Source organism: Ornithodoros turicata, chromosome 10 (genome assembly GCF_037126465.1).
Source record: "Ornithodoros turicata isolate Travis chromosome 10, ASM3712646v1, whole genome shotgun sequence".
NCBI classification, from domain to species: Eukaryota; Metazoa; Arthropoda; class Arachnida; order Ixodida; family Argasidae; genus Ornithodoros; species Ornithodoros turicata.
Window position 1 is genome coordinate 35,994,981 of NC_088210.1, and position 16,294 is coordinate 36,011,274.

At 44.7% G+C, this 16,294-nt stretch overlaps 1 protein-coding gene and 1 long non-coding RNA gene across 2 annotated transcripts; both read left to right on the forward strand.

The window, feature by feature from the left end:
* Window positions 1-300: 300 nt before the first annotated feature.
* On the forward strand, window positions 301-1,248 carry LOC135370079 (uncharacterized). The gene is made up of 2 exons (XR_010415205.1): window positions 301-557; window positions 1,073-1,248. It is a non-coding gene; the product is annotated as an uncharacterized LOC135370079 (long non-coding RNA).
* A 759-nt stretch (window positions 1,249-2,007) lies between these two features.
* LOC135370080 (tRNA (uracil-5-)-methyltransferase homolog A-like) lies at window positions 2,008-15,366 on the forward strand. Its single transcript, XM_064603771.1, has 13 exons — window positions 2,008-2,309; window positions 2,370-2,461; window positions 4,513-4,588; window positions 4,636-4,733; window positions 4,834-4,983; window positions 6,817-7,036; window positions 7,163-7,307; window positions 8,368-8,522; window positions 12,526-12,708; window positions 14,445-14,520; window positions 14,590-14,709; window positions 14,999-15,095; window positions 15,154-15,366. Exons 1-13 carry the CDS (start codon window positions 2,112-2,114, stop codon window positions 15,293-15,295), a joined length of 1,752 nt encoding a protein of 583 aa, XP_064459841.1. The 5' UTR covers window positions 2,008-2,111; the 3' UTR covers window positions 15,296-15,366.
* Window positions 15,367-16,294: the final 928 nt, after the last annotated feature.

Here is a 16,294-nt window from a genome sequence, read left to right on the forward strand (position 1 = left end):
TTTTAGCGACTTTTCGGGACACGACTGGCGAGTAGCGACTTCCTGTGAATGAGATTTGGCAACACTATCACGGACTTCGGTCAAGGGCCCGAAACTCGCCAGGATAAAGTGGGATAAAGTGAGGCGCTTCATGCGTATCGCGTCATCGGACGTCAGAAAACGTCATAAATTGAACGTCATGGAGACATCCGGTGGCTAGTGATTACTGATTGGTTTCCATGAGGATAAATTCGTTTTCTGCGCGATGATTGGCCGTTTTCAAATTTGTTCGCGAGCGCTCAAACAGGCGACAGCGCGGCGGCTGTGCCGGTTGGAACCGGCGTTCACGGAGTCGCCGGTGTCTGTTTCAGACGGCTCGTGTTGTGTTGCGATTGGGTTGGAGTATGGGTTGTGATTTTTCCTGTTTAAAAACGCAAGCTGTATCATGTGAGTCCCCTTGAACAGTCACATCCGCCAGGGAGGATGCCTGCGCAACTTTCTGCTCTGCTTCTTGGTGTAGAAACGATTCGAGAGTCCGAACGCCTCGTACCCGATACCCGGTCAACGACTGCCGACAGGTAAGTCATTTGTCATTGCTTGTTGCCTTACAACACCGCATCACTTCGTGTATTGTGAATTGCTTAACAGTCAGTATAAATCGGGACCGGAATACGCTCTGACCGAGACAGACAGCGTAGCTTTGCAGATACGATGGTAGACTATATTTCTGTTCGTGAAACAATATCATCTAAATGTCATGATTAAACACCCGCTCACGTCGTATCATATAAAGGTATGACGCTACTGTAAGTCTGACTCTCGGTGATTTCGCTCGACAAGTTTCGTCCGACGTTGACTTAGCTGTTCTGTACGTAGCGCCAAAGCCAAGTTTGTCAGGCTATTCGGCATGAATATATCATTGTGAAGTAGCGCAATAAAATGTATTTTTTGTACTAAGGTCGCTCATCACACCCCATGGCTACGAGCTTCTAACAACCCAACCACCGTTCTCAATAGCACCTTTATTCTTTCTATTTAAATTGCAACTTTCACATGCATAGCTGTATATCTGATACTAATTTTCATCTTGCAGCCACTGAGCTCCAGCCCCCTGTAGCTGTCCTTGCAAGAGGCTGTCAGGCTTCTTCAAACAAATTCCGGAGCAATATTAGTGTCATATGTTGTTTTCGTTACCGCAGTCATGCTGTATACGTCTTGCTTTGTATAACCGCATGTCGCACAATAAAATACTTCATGTGACAAAAACAACCAAGGCTCAGTCGTATTCCTGTAACTCCCACTGCATTCCGACAAACGCGAACCAAAAAATAGTGGAAGAAAAACAAGGAACAACAAAAGATGAAGGGAAGCAGAGCAGAGAGGAGGGAAGGGAAGTAGTAGCGGTAGTAGGTGCATTCTTTAACTGGCTAGGAGGCTAGGACACGCAGAGCTCACTGCCGTGACCACCCGTTACAAAGGGCGCAGCCAACAAGATCATCATCATCATCATCAACGCTTGCACCGCCTGCACCAGATCTGAACTGGGTTATTTACGTGCTGCACTTTCCTGTTGAAAAGAATGGCATTACTAATAAAGTTCCTTTCAGCTGGAAAGTGCAGCTCCCGAAAACCTGTCTTGCGTGGAATCCAAGGTAGTGCAGTCCAGTGCAAGTGAAAAGAATGCGCTTAGTGAGAGAGAAACGGATAACACGTCATTTACGTCATTCGCGACATATTCAAAAAAGAAAAAGTAGGGTGGCTAGTCCTCAGTCATTGGTCCAGCTCTGGAGGTCACGTGAGTTTTCAGCTACACTAGATTTCTACTACAGCTTCGCGCCCCTGCTTCGGTTCCGAGCAAGCAGAGAAAGGAGACTATTCGGAGCATTAGAAGAATTTCGTCGACGTCAATTTATTAGAATTAGTACTTTTTAGGCATGTTCGCATTCGAATGCTGGACCCTCGTTACAAAGAGGCCCGCCAGGGGTGCCACTACAATCCATCCATCCAGAGCCGTTTATAAATGGCTCTGCATCCATCCAGAGCCGCATCCTTCCATGCTTCTTTTCTAGTTTTGCCATTTGCTGTGGCGCGTGCTGTGCATAGTTCCTGCGGTTGCTTATTAACTGGTCATCATGTCAGAAAAATCTAATGTAGACGACAGTGTGACTGCCTCCACCGAACATACATTCTGCGATAAGTTATCGGGATTACAAGACCAAGACCATGTCCAGAACACCGACGATCCTTACTTCTACACCAAGCGTAACGAATTTACCTCAGAGATCTTCAAAATAGAAATTTCAAATCTGCCCAGGATCTTTGGGCACGGTGTAAGTGGTATCAACCGATGAGTCTGCTATGTAATCATGCCAGCCAAAAATTATCCGCAGCAACTTCGGAAGCTGTTGCAGAAGCTCAAAGTGAACGCGCACAAAGTGAAAGTGCTGGGACAAACAAAACCGTATGCGTTTGTTTCATTCAGGTAAATAAACATCATGGCATAGTTTATGAAACACGATTTTCCACTTTTCACACTACCGATTAGAGCTCCGCACGGGCCAGGCTTTATTTTGGCTGTGTGCACCGTGCAGCTAATTCCATTCAGACTATTAGGTATCTTGAATTTGGCCTGCACCTCCGACACTAGTTCAGGAGGAGAGCCGATGTGGTGCCAAGAGTGCGCGCCGCCGATTGAGACAGTAGTTGCATTCCTTTCGCTTGCACCTCCTGCAACAGATCTGAACTGGGTTATTTACGTGCTGCACTTTCCTGATGAAAAGAAAGGCATGTTCCATTCAGCTGGAAAGTGCAGCTCCCGAAAACCCGTCTTGCGTGGAGTCCAAGGTAGTGCAGTCCAGTGCAAGTGAAAAGAATGCGCTTAGTGCAAACAAACAAGCGAGTGCAGGTACAGGCTACTGGCCTGCTGCCACCACCGCGGCCACTGTCGTGTTCTTTACGCTTGTCTTTCCTTTCATGTATACTGTTTGTGTGAGATGTACTTCATTCGCTTTACTAGTCATTGGCATAAGTGTTTGTCATGGCTCTATACCTGTTAAGCAGAATTGGAGCTGCTAGATTCCGACGGTAACAACGAGTTGATGACGTATGCGTTCAATTTGCTGCGTGGAAGGGAAAGAACATCTAAGTCGTGTTCCCGGCAATGACACAATCATTGTGGGGAGATACTACGAGTAGGAGCCTTGTTTTTCCTACTCTGTCCTTCATCTCTGTGTATTTTTATTTAAAAACAATTCTCGACCGCTCCAAAGCTTGCACCTTTTTCCAACACAGTAAAGACGAGTATTATATGCTTCCCATGCAGGCAAAAATTGTAATCATTCGTTTGGTAGGTCCCATGTGTTTATCGTGACAATGCAACTGGCATTGCATCGCACGTATATCAAGGAACAGTCAGCGTTACAGGCGTGTCGTCTGCTTCGCGTGCACTCATGCTGCAGTTCTTATCCAGCAAGCACATCCCAGACGTGAACTCGTGCAGAACGAATACAAGAAAGCACAAGCGGCACTGATAAAACGAATACAGAAGTGCTGCACCTCCTGAACAAGTTCAACGAGTGCAGCCAAATCGAAGATAGCTATTAGTTCATAGCATCACGTGCTTGCATCATTCCTTTCTATATACTTTCAACAACAAATTAACGAAGGACGGTGCATTATGCGTATGGTTTGACCATCTCAAAACCATTACACATTGCTTGTGACTCTTCACATCTTTCACAATCATGCTTGCAAAGCTTGGGGAGAGGGGTAGGGAATGGAAGGAACAGTTGTCCATATTGTTTGGTCAGCGGGGGAAATGCGTACGTCACAGCTGGAGATGCAAGGCTGTGCCCTATTTGCTGAGTCACTGGGCCGGGCCACATAAATGCAGTCTGACTTGAGCTCGAAAAAGTCTGCCTGTGCAAGGCTCTACTTCCAATCGCCCAGTCTGGTATGGTGCCAACTTTATCCCATTTCTCGTCAACTACTTCAAGTCTGTCCGATTCGCTGCCCTGAGCTACTTCGTGGTGTTTTGGAAGCGAGAGCGAAATCACGATTCATGTGGCAAACCAATGGACAGGTGCAAAAGCAGTTGTGTGTGCACATTTTAATGCAAGGTCAAAATAAATATCTCGATGATATGCTTCTACTGGGAAGAAGAATGATCTTATGGCTAGCAGAGTTGTGCCAACATAAATACAGATTTAAAAAAAGGTTTTTCGGTGGTGCGAGGTTGTCTCATGTCGGAAGAATGTCGACTGACTGCTGAGGAAGAGCATAGTTCAGCTAAACTAGCCCTGGAGCCACTGTCTACTTTTTGCACTCCCCACCCCCTGCTTCTTTCTGTTTTCTTCTTCCTGCCCAAAAGTTCTCTCCAGATGGGCTCAGCGAGGGCTGCACGACATCTGCACTTTTTTAATACCAATGGTGCAGTAGCGACACACTGGTGAACTGCAAGCAAACTTATCTTAATGTTGGTAGCCATTTTGTCCAGTGTGTGTCAGTTATGCTTTTCTTTCATTCTCTAAATAGATGTGAGGAGGACCGCAATAAGGCGATGGATATCCTGGAAGGCTTCATCTTTAAGGGAAAAGCACTTTCAGTCAAGGTAAATATGATAGTTCCTAAACTTAGTCACAAAATTTGTTTTTCTAGAAAGCAAATCCAATGGCTGATCCCCTGGTGCGAAAACGCAAGCTTGGTGAAGAATCCCTTCACCCTGATCGTGGTGCAGAAAAAAGTGTTTGGGAAAGGTACCTTGTATGAAAACTTTTGGTTGCTTTGAAACTCCCCAATTGTCATCATTAAAATAAAGTAGTTGACGTAGGTTTACAAAACAAGTGCATTGTTTAGGGTGAAGGAAGCCATAGCACCGTGGTCTGACATTCCTTACGATGAGCAACTTTTGCGGAAGGAAGAGGGCGTGAAGAAGATCATCATCAAATATGCCAGGCAACTGGAAAAGAATAACGTGGCTCTCAAGTCATGGGCTGCAGAACAGAGGTGAGAACAATTGTTCTTCATCATTCTGTTCTATTTAAACCATGTTCTTCATCATTAAGCCTAAGGGAAAATAACTATACACAAACAGGGTCAAGTAAAAACTCTAAGCGCCAGTGATGGCCAGTAGTTAACTACATGTAGTTAAACTACTAGTTAAACTACCTGATTGTAGTTAAAAAGTAGTTATCAACTACTTGCTGAAATGTAGTGGCAACTACTAGTTAAACTACTATTTCGAGTAGTTAGGTTACTGCAGGCTCCAACTACTTCCGATTTTGCCGCAAGCTTTACGGCACGATTGTGCTTCCGAGTGAGAACGAAATTGCAGAGAAATTGTGCCGTGCATGTGTACTAAATCTTCACTTTTAATGCTTGTCTAGTGAAGCCTCATTTGCTGTGAAATAATTCTGCAACTTAGTTTATCACGTAGGCACAGAAAGAATCCCACCGCAAGCTTTGTATTTGACGACCTTGGTTACCGTACTGGTGTGCACATAACCCTATAGGATGGCTATGTCATCGAGGCTAAGCGAAAATATTTTACGATCCACAGTGGCGCAATCGGCACCCACCACAATACTTGTGCGTGGCGCATTGATCTGTGACCAAGGAGCAAGTGTAAATCTCGTACATAGTCTGTCGTATGTTGTACATACCTTTATAGCGGAAGCTTTTGCTCCATATAAAATATTTCCGCAGCAAGCTCTTTTGTCAGCGCATAATATTCAACAGACAGGCAGTGGATTTTACGATAGTATGTGAATTAAGCGACGTAGGCACAAGAGTATATTTTATCACTGCTTGTGATTCATATTTAGGTGTCCAAGAACACTACAAGGGATTGGTGTTGACGGACAACGTTAAGTAGTTATAGATGTAGTTAAACTACATGCAGTAGTTCGAAAAGTAGTTTTAACTACTCCCCTCAAAAGTAGTTGAACTACTAGTTAAACTACTCCATCGTGAAGTAGTTAGTAGTTATAGTTAAACTACTGTAGAAGTAGTTAGTGGCCATCACTGCTAAGCGCACACATTTTATAAACACAAGGTTGAATACAGTGTGCCATCTGGCTAGATATCTAGAAATGCACATTCCTTGTCTGATAATATAAGATAGGATGAGCTTACGCACTTATCTCCAGTTTGAATAGGTATGCTTCCACGATCTCACGCCTGCATCTGCATTGACTGCAATGATATGCCCTTTTGTGTTCCTTAAGTCTTACATTCATGCATGGGCCCGTTTGGCTGATACACCGTAAACATGGTTACATGTGGTCTAAATATTATAAATTGCACCTTCACAAGAGGGAAGGCATGTGCCGCAGTCCTTCCGCATTCAAAGTTTTACATCGAAGCTGGTATAGCTTTGGTATCACTATGGGCATCCACATTTGATACTGTGTTTGGGGCTTTCTACCTCCTAAGAAATTATAACGTAGGAAAATAATTTTTTTGTCTCCTCAATGCCCTGGCATGCGGTGCATGCATCATGTGATCATGTATCACACGTCACACCCACTTTAAGGAAACACTGAACTTTTTTTTTGTTCCTGGCTGTGGCATGTTGTACAAGAAATAAAATAAGCTTCCGAGAAAATATGACAGGTGTTCCTTGTGCACACGCTTGAAAAAGTCCTGTGCAAGGAAGGGACTGAGAAGAAAGGCCGCTTTTGTAAACTCAACAGGGTTTTGAGCCACGTTAAATGTCACCTCCTTTATTGTCCAGACAAAAAGCGCTTCTTTCTCAAATAGTTTACAGTGTCAATTACGACGAGCCCCCTAGATGGGAGTGCCTAGTTTTAAGATACAATCTTTGTATCATTCAATTAGGAAGAAATACGGAACGACAGTTTGTGCTCTGGGGTCTGTTATGGCGTCCCCAGATGTAGAAGGTTACCGTAACAAGAACGAGTTCAGCATCGGACCCCACTTGCAGAGCAGCCGACCCACAGTCGGTTTCCGCATCAGCAGTTACCGACAAGGTTCCACGAGTGTGGTGGAACCGGACCAACTCAACAACGTGCCTCTAGTTGCCAAAAATGTCACCAAGGTCAGTGTGTCCAGCGGACAGTTTGAGATGAGAATTCCCTCGCCTTTTCACCGCATGTATTTCTTGAGAAGACACAAGTTGTAACACCTTTTTTGTCACAAAGTGTAGCTCTGATGGCTCTTTCAGAGCTTTCAAGAGTACGTGCGTGGGTCAGACAAGAAAGTTTTTGACCCCGAGACTCACGAAGGATACTGGCGGCAATTGACAGTAAGGACCACAAGAAAAAACCATGTCATGGCCATCGTTGTCATCCACCCACAACAGCTCACTGAGGGGAGTTCCGCATGTCTTGGATTCTGCTGCAGGTGTTGATATCCTATCGCAGCATGCGTAAACAGGCCGCCAAACATTTCACAAATAATGGTACCCCATGAAAGAACGTGGGTCATAATACCCAAATATACATTTCCTTAGGCTCGTGAACCTTCGGCTCAGTGACTGCTTTCAAAGATGAGTAAGCAGTGTGCCTCTCTCCACCACGCATACATCACATGGCTACGTAGCATTTTGACGTCCAATGTGGGCACCAAACTCCGAACATGACGTTTCAAATTACCAACCAATTAACAGGCTTTATTATCTGCGGTGAGGCGGACTGCTCCGTTTGTTTATGTGGAAGTACATTTTGCCCTCCGTGGTTCCGAAATTCAGCGTCATGACATCTCCAACATCTCCGGCTAGCGCAAATGTCAACAATTGAACTGCTGTCATATGGTGCGATTCGAACCCAGGTACCTTCCAGCCACAATGTGACATCGCAAGCTGGTGATGTGATGCCATGTGGCTCAAACCAAAGTATGGCAGCCCAGTCGTCAGAACAATTCGAAGATGACTCATCGTGCCCCTACCTAAGATTCCGGAACTGTAGCAACGGATATTCATTCGCGCTCGCGGTGTGCTGCGTGCTACTGCACGGAAAACGTAGTGCGCGTGTGATATCTAAATTGAACGCATTTATTTTCCAGTTTGTAATTGTTTAGATCTTGAATAGGATAAGACTCGCATTCATCTAGTCCATTTCTGCAAGTCAAATAAAGTCATACGTGGACCCTTGATCGTAATTTGTGCCACGTCAAAATGATGTAAAGTTAAAGCGCAGGGCGGAGCTAAAAAGCGAAAGAGTGCAGTGAATATTTCATCTGTATGCAAGCACCTTTTGGTTTTGAATGCTAGTAATTGCAAGGAGCTTTCACTGCCTAAGTTGCAGTAATATAACGCAGAGAAATGCACACCTTGTATATCTGTTTACGGCCCCTTTAAGCGCAAGTTAAGCCAAATAATTGTGTCTCGACAGCGTTTCTTTACCAGCTAAAATTAACTGTGTTCTGTGCAGGAGGAAATTGCATTGGAAAAAGAAAATCTCAAGATTCTCTTCACTCAAGGTCCGGGCAAGGAATGTGGTGTGACGTCGCTTTATCTTCAGCGTTTTGACAAAAAGAACAGCGATGGCGAGCAGGCAAACTTTGAGCACATTTTTGGGACTCATGTAAGGAAGTAAAATTGAACAACTTCCCAAATATTCAAAGAAAGTGCCAAACGAAAAAAAAAAAAAAAAGAAGCCATTTGGTACGATAAACCAAATGTTAAACTGTTGACATCTCCAGGGGTGTTTGGTTGATTTTGCAACTTTGCTGAAATGTTGATGTTCTGTTCCTGTTTACAGTTTTAAAACCTTTAGCAATGTTCCTCTGGAGTTCAGTTTGGCAGTAGAGAGTTGTAGTAGACTGTTTTCGCATCTCCGATACAATACCCAGTACAGTGTTGTTCTCGTGGCACATGCACGACGTTATCGGAGCACCTCAACTAATAACACAGCGCGTTTGACTGTTATACAGGGTGTTTCACGAAACCCCCCGGCTGAATAATTCGTGAACAGATGACGCCATCAAAGAAATTTCTTTTTGATAAAGATCCTTGGGACATGGGTCATGAACTGAGTAGTGAGCGGCTCATTGGCATATGCTCACTAATTAAATAAACATAGTAACTTTAAGTTGTACTTCGCATGGTTAGGGAACCTCTGTTTTACACATCGAGACCTTTAGCGAAAAATATTCCAAGAAAAAAATGTGTCGACACTTAGTGATTTTTCCGAGTAATTAATTGGTTTGGGTTTACATATTTCTTGCACGGAGCAGTGCACCAGTGATCCTTTGATCAGCTATCCGGCTGTCAATTTCGTGTTCATCCGCCTAGTTCACGCACGAGGGCAACGGAAGAATAGGTACAGCCACAAGAGATACTTTGGTATTCCTTCTCAAACTGGGTGGTAAACAGCGCTGGCAGTTCTGTTGTTCCGTAGGTGAGATAGCGTGCTTGTATCATGGGTGATGACGAATGTGCTGCGAGCGCTGTGAACTAGTGGGGTACACTCTTAAAAAGTAGGTGGTGGTGGTGATGGTGATAGGGCTTGCCATTATTTGCCTCACAAAGGTGGGCAACGTCACGATTGACACCCTGGGGTAAAGTGCTTTCTGGGCCAACTTCTATGGGAACTGGGCCGACATATGTCAGAAAGCGTCTGAGGAAAACCCAGAAAAAATCCGGCTCTTAAAAAGTAACTTCATCACATAACACGCTCCTAGCCAATGATCATCCCGAATGACAACATTCTTGCCTGATTTGTTGAAAACGGGAGGCGGAACGTTTTTTTTTTTTTTTCTTATATTCCGCATAATTCGTACAAAAAAGGTGTACGCCTCCCATTTTCACCAAAATCAATTAAGATAACGCTGTCTTTCAGGATGATGGTTGGCTAGGATTGTGCTATGTGGTGAAGTTCATTTTTAAGAGTGTAGAGAAGGAACACCAAAGCGTCTCCTGCGGGGCTTGCGGCTGTTCCTTATCTTCCATCATCCCCGTGTGTCAACCAGGCGGATGAGCACGAAATTGACAGCCGGATAGCTGATCCAAAGAGTGCATTGGTGCACTGCTCCGCGCAAGAAATATGTAAACCGAAACCAATTAATTACTTGGGGGAAATATCACTAAGTGTCGATGGTTTTTTTTTTTAAATATTTTTCGCTGGAGGTCCCGATGCGTAAAACAACAGCTTCCATAAGCGTGTGAAACAAAATTTAAAAATTACGATGTTTATATAATTAGTGAGCATATGCAAATGAGCCGCTCATTACTCGGTTCATGTCCCATGTCCCAAGGGTCTTTACCAAAAAGAAGTTTCTTCGCTAACGCCACGTCTTCACAAATTATTCAGCCGGGGTACATTCGTCAAACACCCAGTATAAGAGATAGAAAGGTCACGCGAGAAGGAAGATGGAGTCTTGTAGCATGAAAGGGGTTCTTTTTTATACTGCCCAAGGTGATTGTGAGTAACCCCTTGGTGAGTGCGTAGAGGAGGTGGTGGTGCTCTACATGAGTCCCGACCGGCGATGATGGTATGCCACGGAGAGACGATGACAGTGGCCTATCTCCACGGCCGCGCCGGTGGAATTCAGAAGCGGGTGCTCCAGGGGCGTGTGTATCCTCGTCCTTGCCCACCGGCCGCTACATCACTCCTCCCCAGACGCAGAGCGGCGATAAAGCAAATGGATGTCCACGACTTCACTGGAGGAGGGCAGCGAGGGCGACCGTGGTTAGCATGCACGTTTGAACAGGATGACGGCACGGCACACGGTGGCGAAGCATCACAGCTGATGAGGCATCATGATCCGTTAGTCCGAGAAGAGCGGGGAAGAGAGTGAGGCGAAGTGGTGGTGCTGGGGTGCCGCTACCGGCACGGGAGCTAAAGCTCAGAGTCTCAGTGGAGGAGAGGGTGAGGCTGTGCGAGCCGTTGAGAGATGCCGATACGCTGGCTGAAGCGTGCCATGGCGTCGGCTGCCACGACCGGCAGGTGAGCACGAGTCTCGAGTCTCGCGGCCGGCAGTGAAGGAGTGCCGGGGTGCAATGAACATCGGGCTGAAGCGATGGTTAATGAAGCTGTGATGCGCATGTGTACCGGTTGGTAGTGTTTTGTAGGAGAGGCGTCGCTATGCAGCAGTCCGCTTGTCGAGCTCAGGAAGCCATTCAGGAATGAGCAGAGGATGCTGAATGCAAGACACGGATGAGAGTCGTGGCAGCGGCTGTGGACAGTTGAGGTTGAGGGTACCGCCGTGCCATGGAGCTACCGTACCGGTGGGATAGGTAGTAGTAGAGGGGTGGAGTGATGTGGCAGCCCGTGGGCGATGAAGAAGCCATGACTCCGCTGGCGCGCGCCACTGCACCTGCCAGCCAGTTCTACCAGCACCATCCTAGCGTGAGGTCACGACCATCTGCCCGCTGGGACATTCCATCATCGCCGGTCAGGACTCATGTAGAGGAACACCACCTCCTCTACAGGTGCAACAAAATGCATTGCAATAACATAACTCCCCAACAGCGTAACACGGAAAGGTTTAACGGATTTGCCATGCTGGAGTACTACGACGTTAATTAACTGTACCATCTGTTTCCACAGTTTACTAGAATGTTAGTTTCTGAATTACAGTCAAACTCCTTTAGAATGAAGCTCAGGGAACCGCGAAAAAAATTTGTAGTAAACGCCACTTCGTTAAAGAGGATGTCTGCCTTTTTGTTTGTTTACATTTGCGCTTCGCTCCGTCAGCCTGGTGATAACCATAAAAGCCAAAAAGGGAGAGACCACTCAAATTGTTAGTACATATGCTCTCATGCATAGAAGCACTAATCCCAAATTCATTTGCAATGTCCAATTTCTTCTGACCGCTATCAACAGCTCTCAACACCGTGATCTTCTCCTCGACCGTAAACTGCTTCCGATTCGAGGATGCTCGTGCAGAGATGGCATCGCCGCCCTTCGCTGATGTGTCTGCCATGGCACAACTTGCCGCAACAACGGACTATTCGTGAATGCTGTTGCCCTGGCCTGCACTGAATGCTGTGAACGCAGGTCAGAAAGGAGGTCGATCAGGCTTTGAACTCCAAGGTGACGGGGAATTGTCCAGGGAGGCTTTGTGACGGAGCTTCTGATGATGTCACTCCTTCCCAAGGTCAAAGATTGGAAACTTAGATCATAAAGGAGGTGTCCCCCGGGAGAAAAACTTGGTATAATCCTCATAAAACCCGCCTAACTCCTCTGGAGAACTTTGTTGTATGCGTTGGAAATCACGTTGAAGGAGCAGCTTTTTTGTTTGTTGTTAAGGTATTTTCGTTGTAAAGAAATTCATACTAAATGTTTGAAAAATACATTAGCCCTATGGAGCTCTAGCACAACCGCAAAAAAAAATTCGTTCAACTAGTATATTCGTTAAAAAGGCTTTCGCTCTAAAGGAGTTTCACTATTGTATCATGTATAGTACCAGGAGTTTGCGAACTGGTTTGCTAAAACTCACTAGTAACTGGCAACGCAGAATGCTGGTGTTTGAGGAAGCTTTTCTTAATTTAAATCAGCAAATCTGTACGTCATTCTCTAAAGTTTTGCTTCTTTTGCAGTGCAAAACTTGATTTATTAGCACACAAATATATCTGTTTTGCAGGACATTGAGGAGGTATTGTCAGGCTTGACATTCCAGATAAGTCCAGATGCATTTTTTCAAGTGAATACGGCAGCAGCAGAAATCCTATATGATCAAACTGGGAAAATGGCGAATCTAAATCAAGACACAACATTGCTGGATGTCTGTTGTGGCACTGGTACAATTGGACTGACACTTTCTGCAGTAAGCAATGATTCCCATGGGACTAAGGGATGATGAACAATATTGATCATTGCAAAAATGACATGCGTTCAGTGTTGTACGTAGCATCGTTACAGTAATCGATATTCTTTTCAATATCATAGTGCGGATCGCGATACTTTTGAAAATCTGTATCGTGAAAAGTATTTCCGTTACAAATTTATGGTAACGCGATCTCCGTATCATTAGCAATACTGATACTTTTTAAGTGCCCCACCCTTTCTTCAACGACCATATTTCTTAATCTTATTGATTGTTACTGGCCCGCCTAGTGCTCAACAAGAAACCTGTGGACATGCCTACATGCTCTGTAATTATAGCAAATACGTGTTCTTTTTTTTTTCTTCGAACTTTGAGGAAATAACCACGCTCCACTCAACAAAAGAGTTTAGGACAACAAACACAGGTCAAGTCCTTGTCACACTGAGTCATGCTCACATATACTGTGGTATTGTTTACGTCGGATAGGTTTCCTTGGTCATTGGAATCCACGGTATGTGTAGGCCTGACACAAATGTAATTGTCATATTGGCTTCTGTCAGCTGCAGGAGAGACCACGGCCTGCTAGGATGGTAGAAGACGACTTTGAGAACCAGCTACAGATAAAAGTCGAGCAAAGTGTCAGAGCTACATAATAAATATGCTGTCTTTTTACTGCAAAGCTGTCTTCCCGCAACTTGCTGTTATATAAATAAGGTGTTCACGTAAGCAAGATTTCCATGTTGCATCAACTTAGTATCGCGTTACTCTTTTTAGTAATGGTAGCTGTACTCCGTCACTTAAAAAAGGAAGTATCAATATTGATATTTCGATACTTTTTACTCAAGTAACGTGTATCGGTATCGCGATACCATATGCCTTCAACACTGCATGCGTTCCATCTGTCTTTTTGTAGCAGCCTAAATTGTTAAACACAGCCATAGATGTGAATATGTAAAAGTATTCAGCTATTTCCAGACCTGATGCTGTATAAGAGTAAATAGCTAAGGTTCTGCACAGAACTGGGACACGAGCCATGTAGCTTGTTCCATCCAATTTGTCGCTTAATAGACAGTTCAGAAAATCCCAGAGTGCTTAGCGCCGCCTTGAACTGTAGGAGTTTACTAATACAAAAGAAACGGGTGGCCTCCAAACTGTTTGGGTTTCTCCCCTACTGGTCCATTGTCCACACCACGTCAAGGTCAGTGAAAGGATGCAAGTTTTTTTACTCAACAATAATACATAGTAAAAAAAAAAAGAAGATGCTGTAGGAGCTCTTTTTTTTTTTCTTTTTTCTTTTTTTTTGCATGGAACTGTTTTTTTGTGTTAAAAATGAAACTGGAAATATAAGTACCCAGGAACAGCATGTCCCACTTTGGCTGTTTGTACTGCACAGAATCCTAGCCTGACACAAGGTGTCTTTTTACGAGATAAGTCACCTGGGGTAACTCCAGAGAATATGGTGTGTTCTTGATTGCTGCACTTGGCTGATGGCCAAACTGGGGAATGTCCTAGCCTCACTGACCCAAACGAAGAGACCCTTTTTGAATCTGAGATTGGCTGTGAAAAACCAAACGATGACATTTCTGGTGAATTTAGGTGCCCGCAAATCTTTTTTCGGGTCAGTCCTACCCAAAATGCGAAAATAATGGCAGTAATACTTGTATATGTTTTGTTTTGCAATTTGCGTTATTTTGCAATTTGTGTCAGCTAATGCAGAAAATAATTTTCCTTTTCAGAAAGTGAAGAAAGTGTACGGTATAGAGACGTGCAAGCGTGCAGTCGACAATGCTAGGAAGAATGCCGAGGCCAATGGTACATTTTCTAATATTGGTTAAGCGAGTTTCAAGTATAAAGTACTGCACTATTCTGCGCTATTCTCAGGAATAAAGAATGCTAGCTTTGTTCTGGGCAAGGCTGAAGACGTCATCTATGACGTCCTCAACATGCTTCGAGACAGCAAAGAACTCGTTGCCGTTGTCGACCCACCGAGACAGGGTCTTCGTGAGTCACTTTTAAAACTTGTGGAAAACTTTCTAATGACATTCTACCAATGTTGTACGTGTTCTGGGTGTTGTACATGGTTTACAAAGTACGTACCATCTTAGTAGAAAGCCAGAGCAAAATACAGAGCCGTTGACACAGTGCTCAAAAAGCTTTGTGTTGCGTCGTCTCTGTATTTTGGTCCTCCAGCTCAAAGTTTCTACTGAGGGAAAACTGTATACTTACAACTGCAAGTGCCCAAAAGTGTTTGATTTATGCTTTTCTGGCATTGTTTTCATTTCCGATGCAGATAGTAAGGTACTGAAAACCCTCCGAGCCACTCAACAGATAAGAAAGATAGTGTATATTTCCTGTAACCCAGCAGCTGCTCTCCAGAATTTTATAGAGTAAGTTGTGTATTGACTACAGTATCTTGAGTACTTGTAATGGCCATGTTTCTTACAGTCTTGGACGGCCAACATCAAACAACTATAAAGGAGATCCATTTGTAATGACAAGGGCGACACCCGTGGACATGTTTCCTCAGACACCACATTGCGAGCTTGCGCTTCTCTTTGAGCGGTGCACAAATAAATTGCCAAGTTGAAGTCTCTTTTACGAAAGCCACCAAGCGGATAAAGTATCAGACCAAGTAAAGAAATAAAATGACTGCCTCCATCCATGTTTTCTAAATACAGGTCACTGAACATCTATTTGGAATGCAGACAAATATACCAGAGGAACATGGAGCAGTTTCTCTTTTACAGCTCAAGCAGTGCTTGAATGACACAAAAGGTTATGCATATCTGTGGCTCTCGGATAAGTGATGTATCTGCGGTGATTGGCTGAAGCCGTAACTCGGTGCCATTGTTTGACCCGCATGGGGATGGGGGATCGCTGTCAGGGATTTTCTCTGCATATCCAGAATCGTAAGCATGAGGTGCTGGAAAAAATTTCCGGGACTTTACGTTATTCAATGGAGGAGCTTCAATTCGGAGATTTGTCTAACGCTGAAAAACCCTCAGCAGAGGGTACATAGGAAAGAAAGGTTTCTGGATTAATCACTGCCCCAAACAACTGGCAAAAAGATATGGGAGTCACCCCACTCTCCCAACGTGTATGGTACTGGCTGCATTGTGGGGGCCTACATTGACCCTCCTAGGTAGGTATGCAGGATGGGGCACAAATGTAGCCCAATGAACGTGGGGATCTTGCTGTAAAACAGCGCCTGCTGGACATATATAGGAGAGGCTCTCGGTTTCAGTTTCAGTAATGAGCCATGAGGGGTGGTTCCAGGAGCAAATTTGGGCAATAGAATCGAGAATTTTGAGCTCGCAACTGCATAAGAGTTCTTTTTTTTTTTTGTTCTGTTTACAGAGTGGGCGGAAGCTCACCTCGGGACTGCTGTGATGGCATACAGCCCCTACATACGATGGTTGGGATTGTCACAACATACAAATATCTGGGAATATATGACTTGCCTGGGAATCCACCTACAGTCGCTATGAAGTAATCAGGATGGCATGGGTGGCGACTGCGGGCAGGTTTAGGGGCCAGTGGGCCCCCGAAACTTTCCCAGGGGGGGGGGACCATGCCCCTCCAGGAA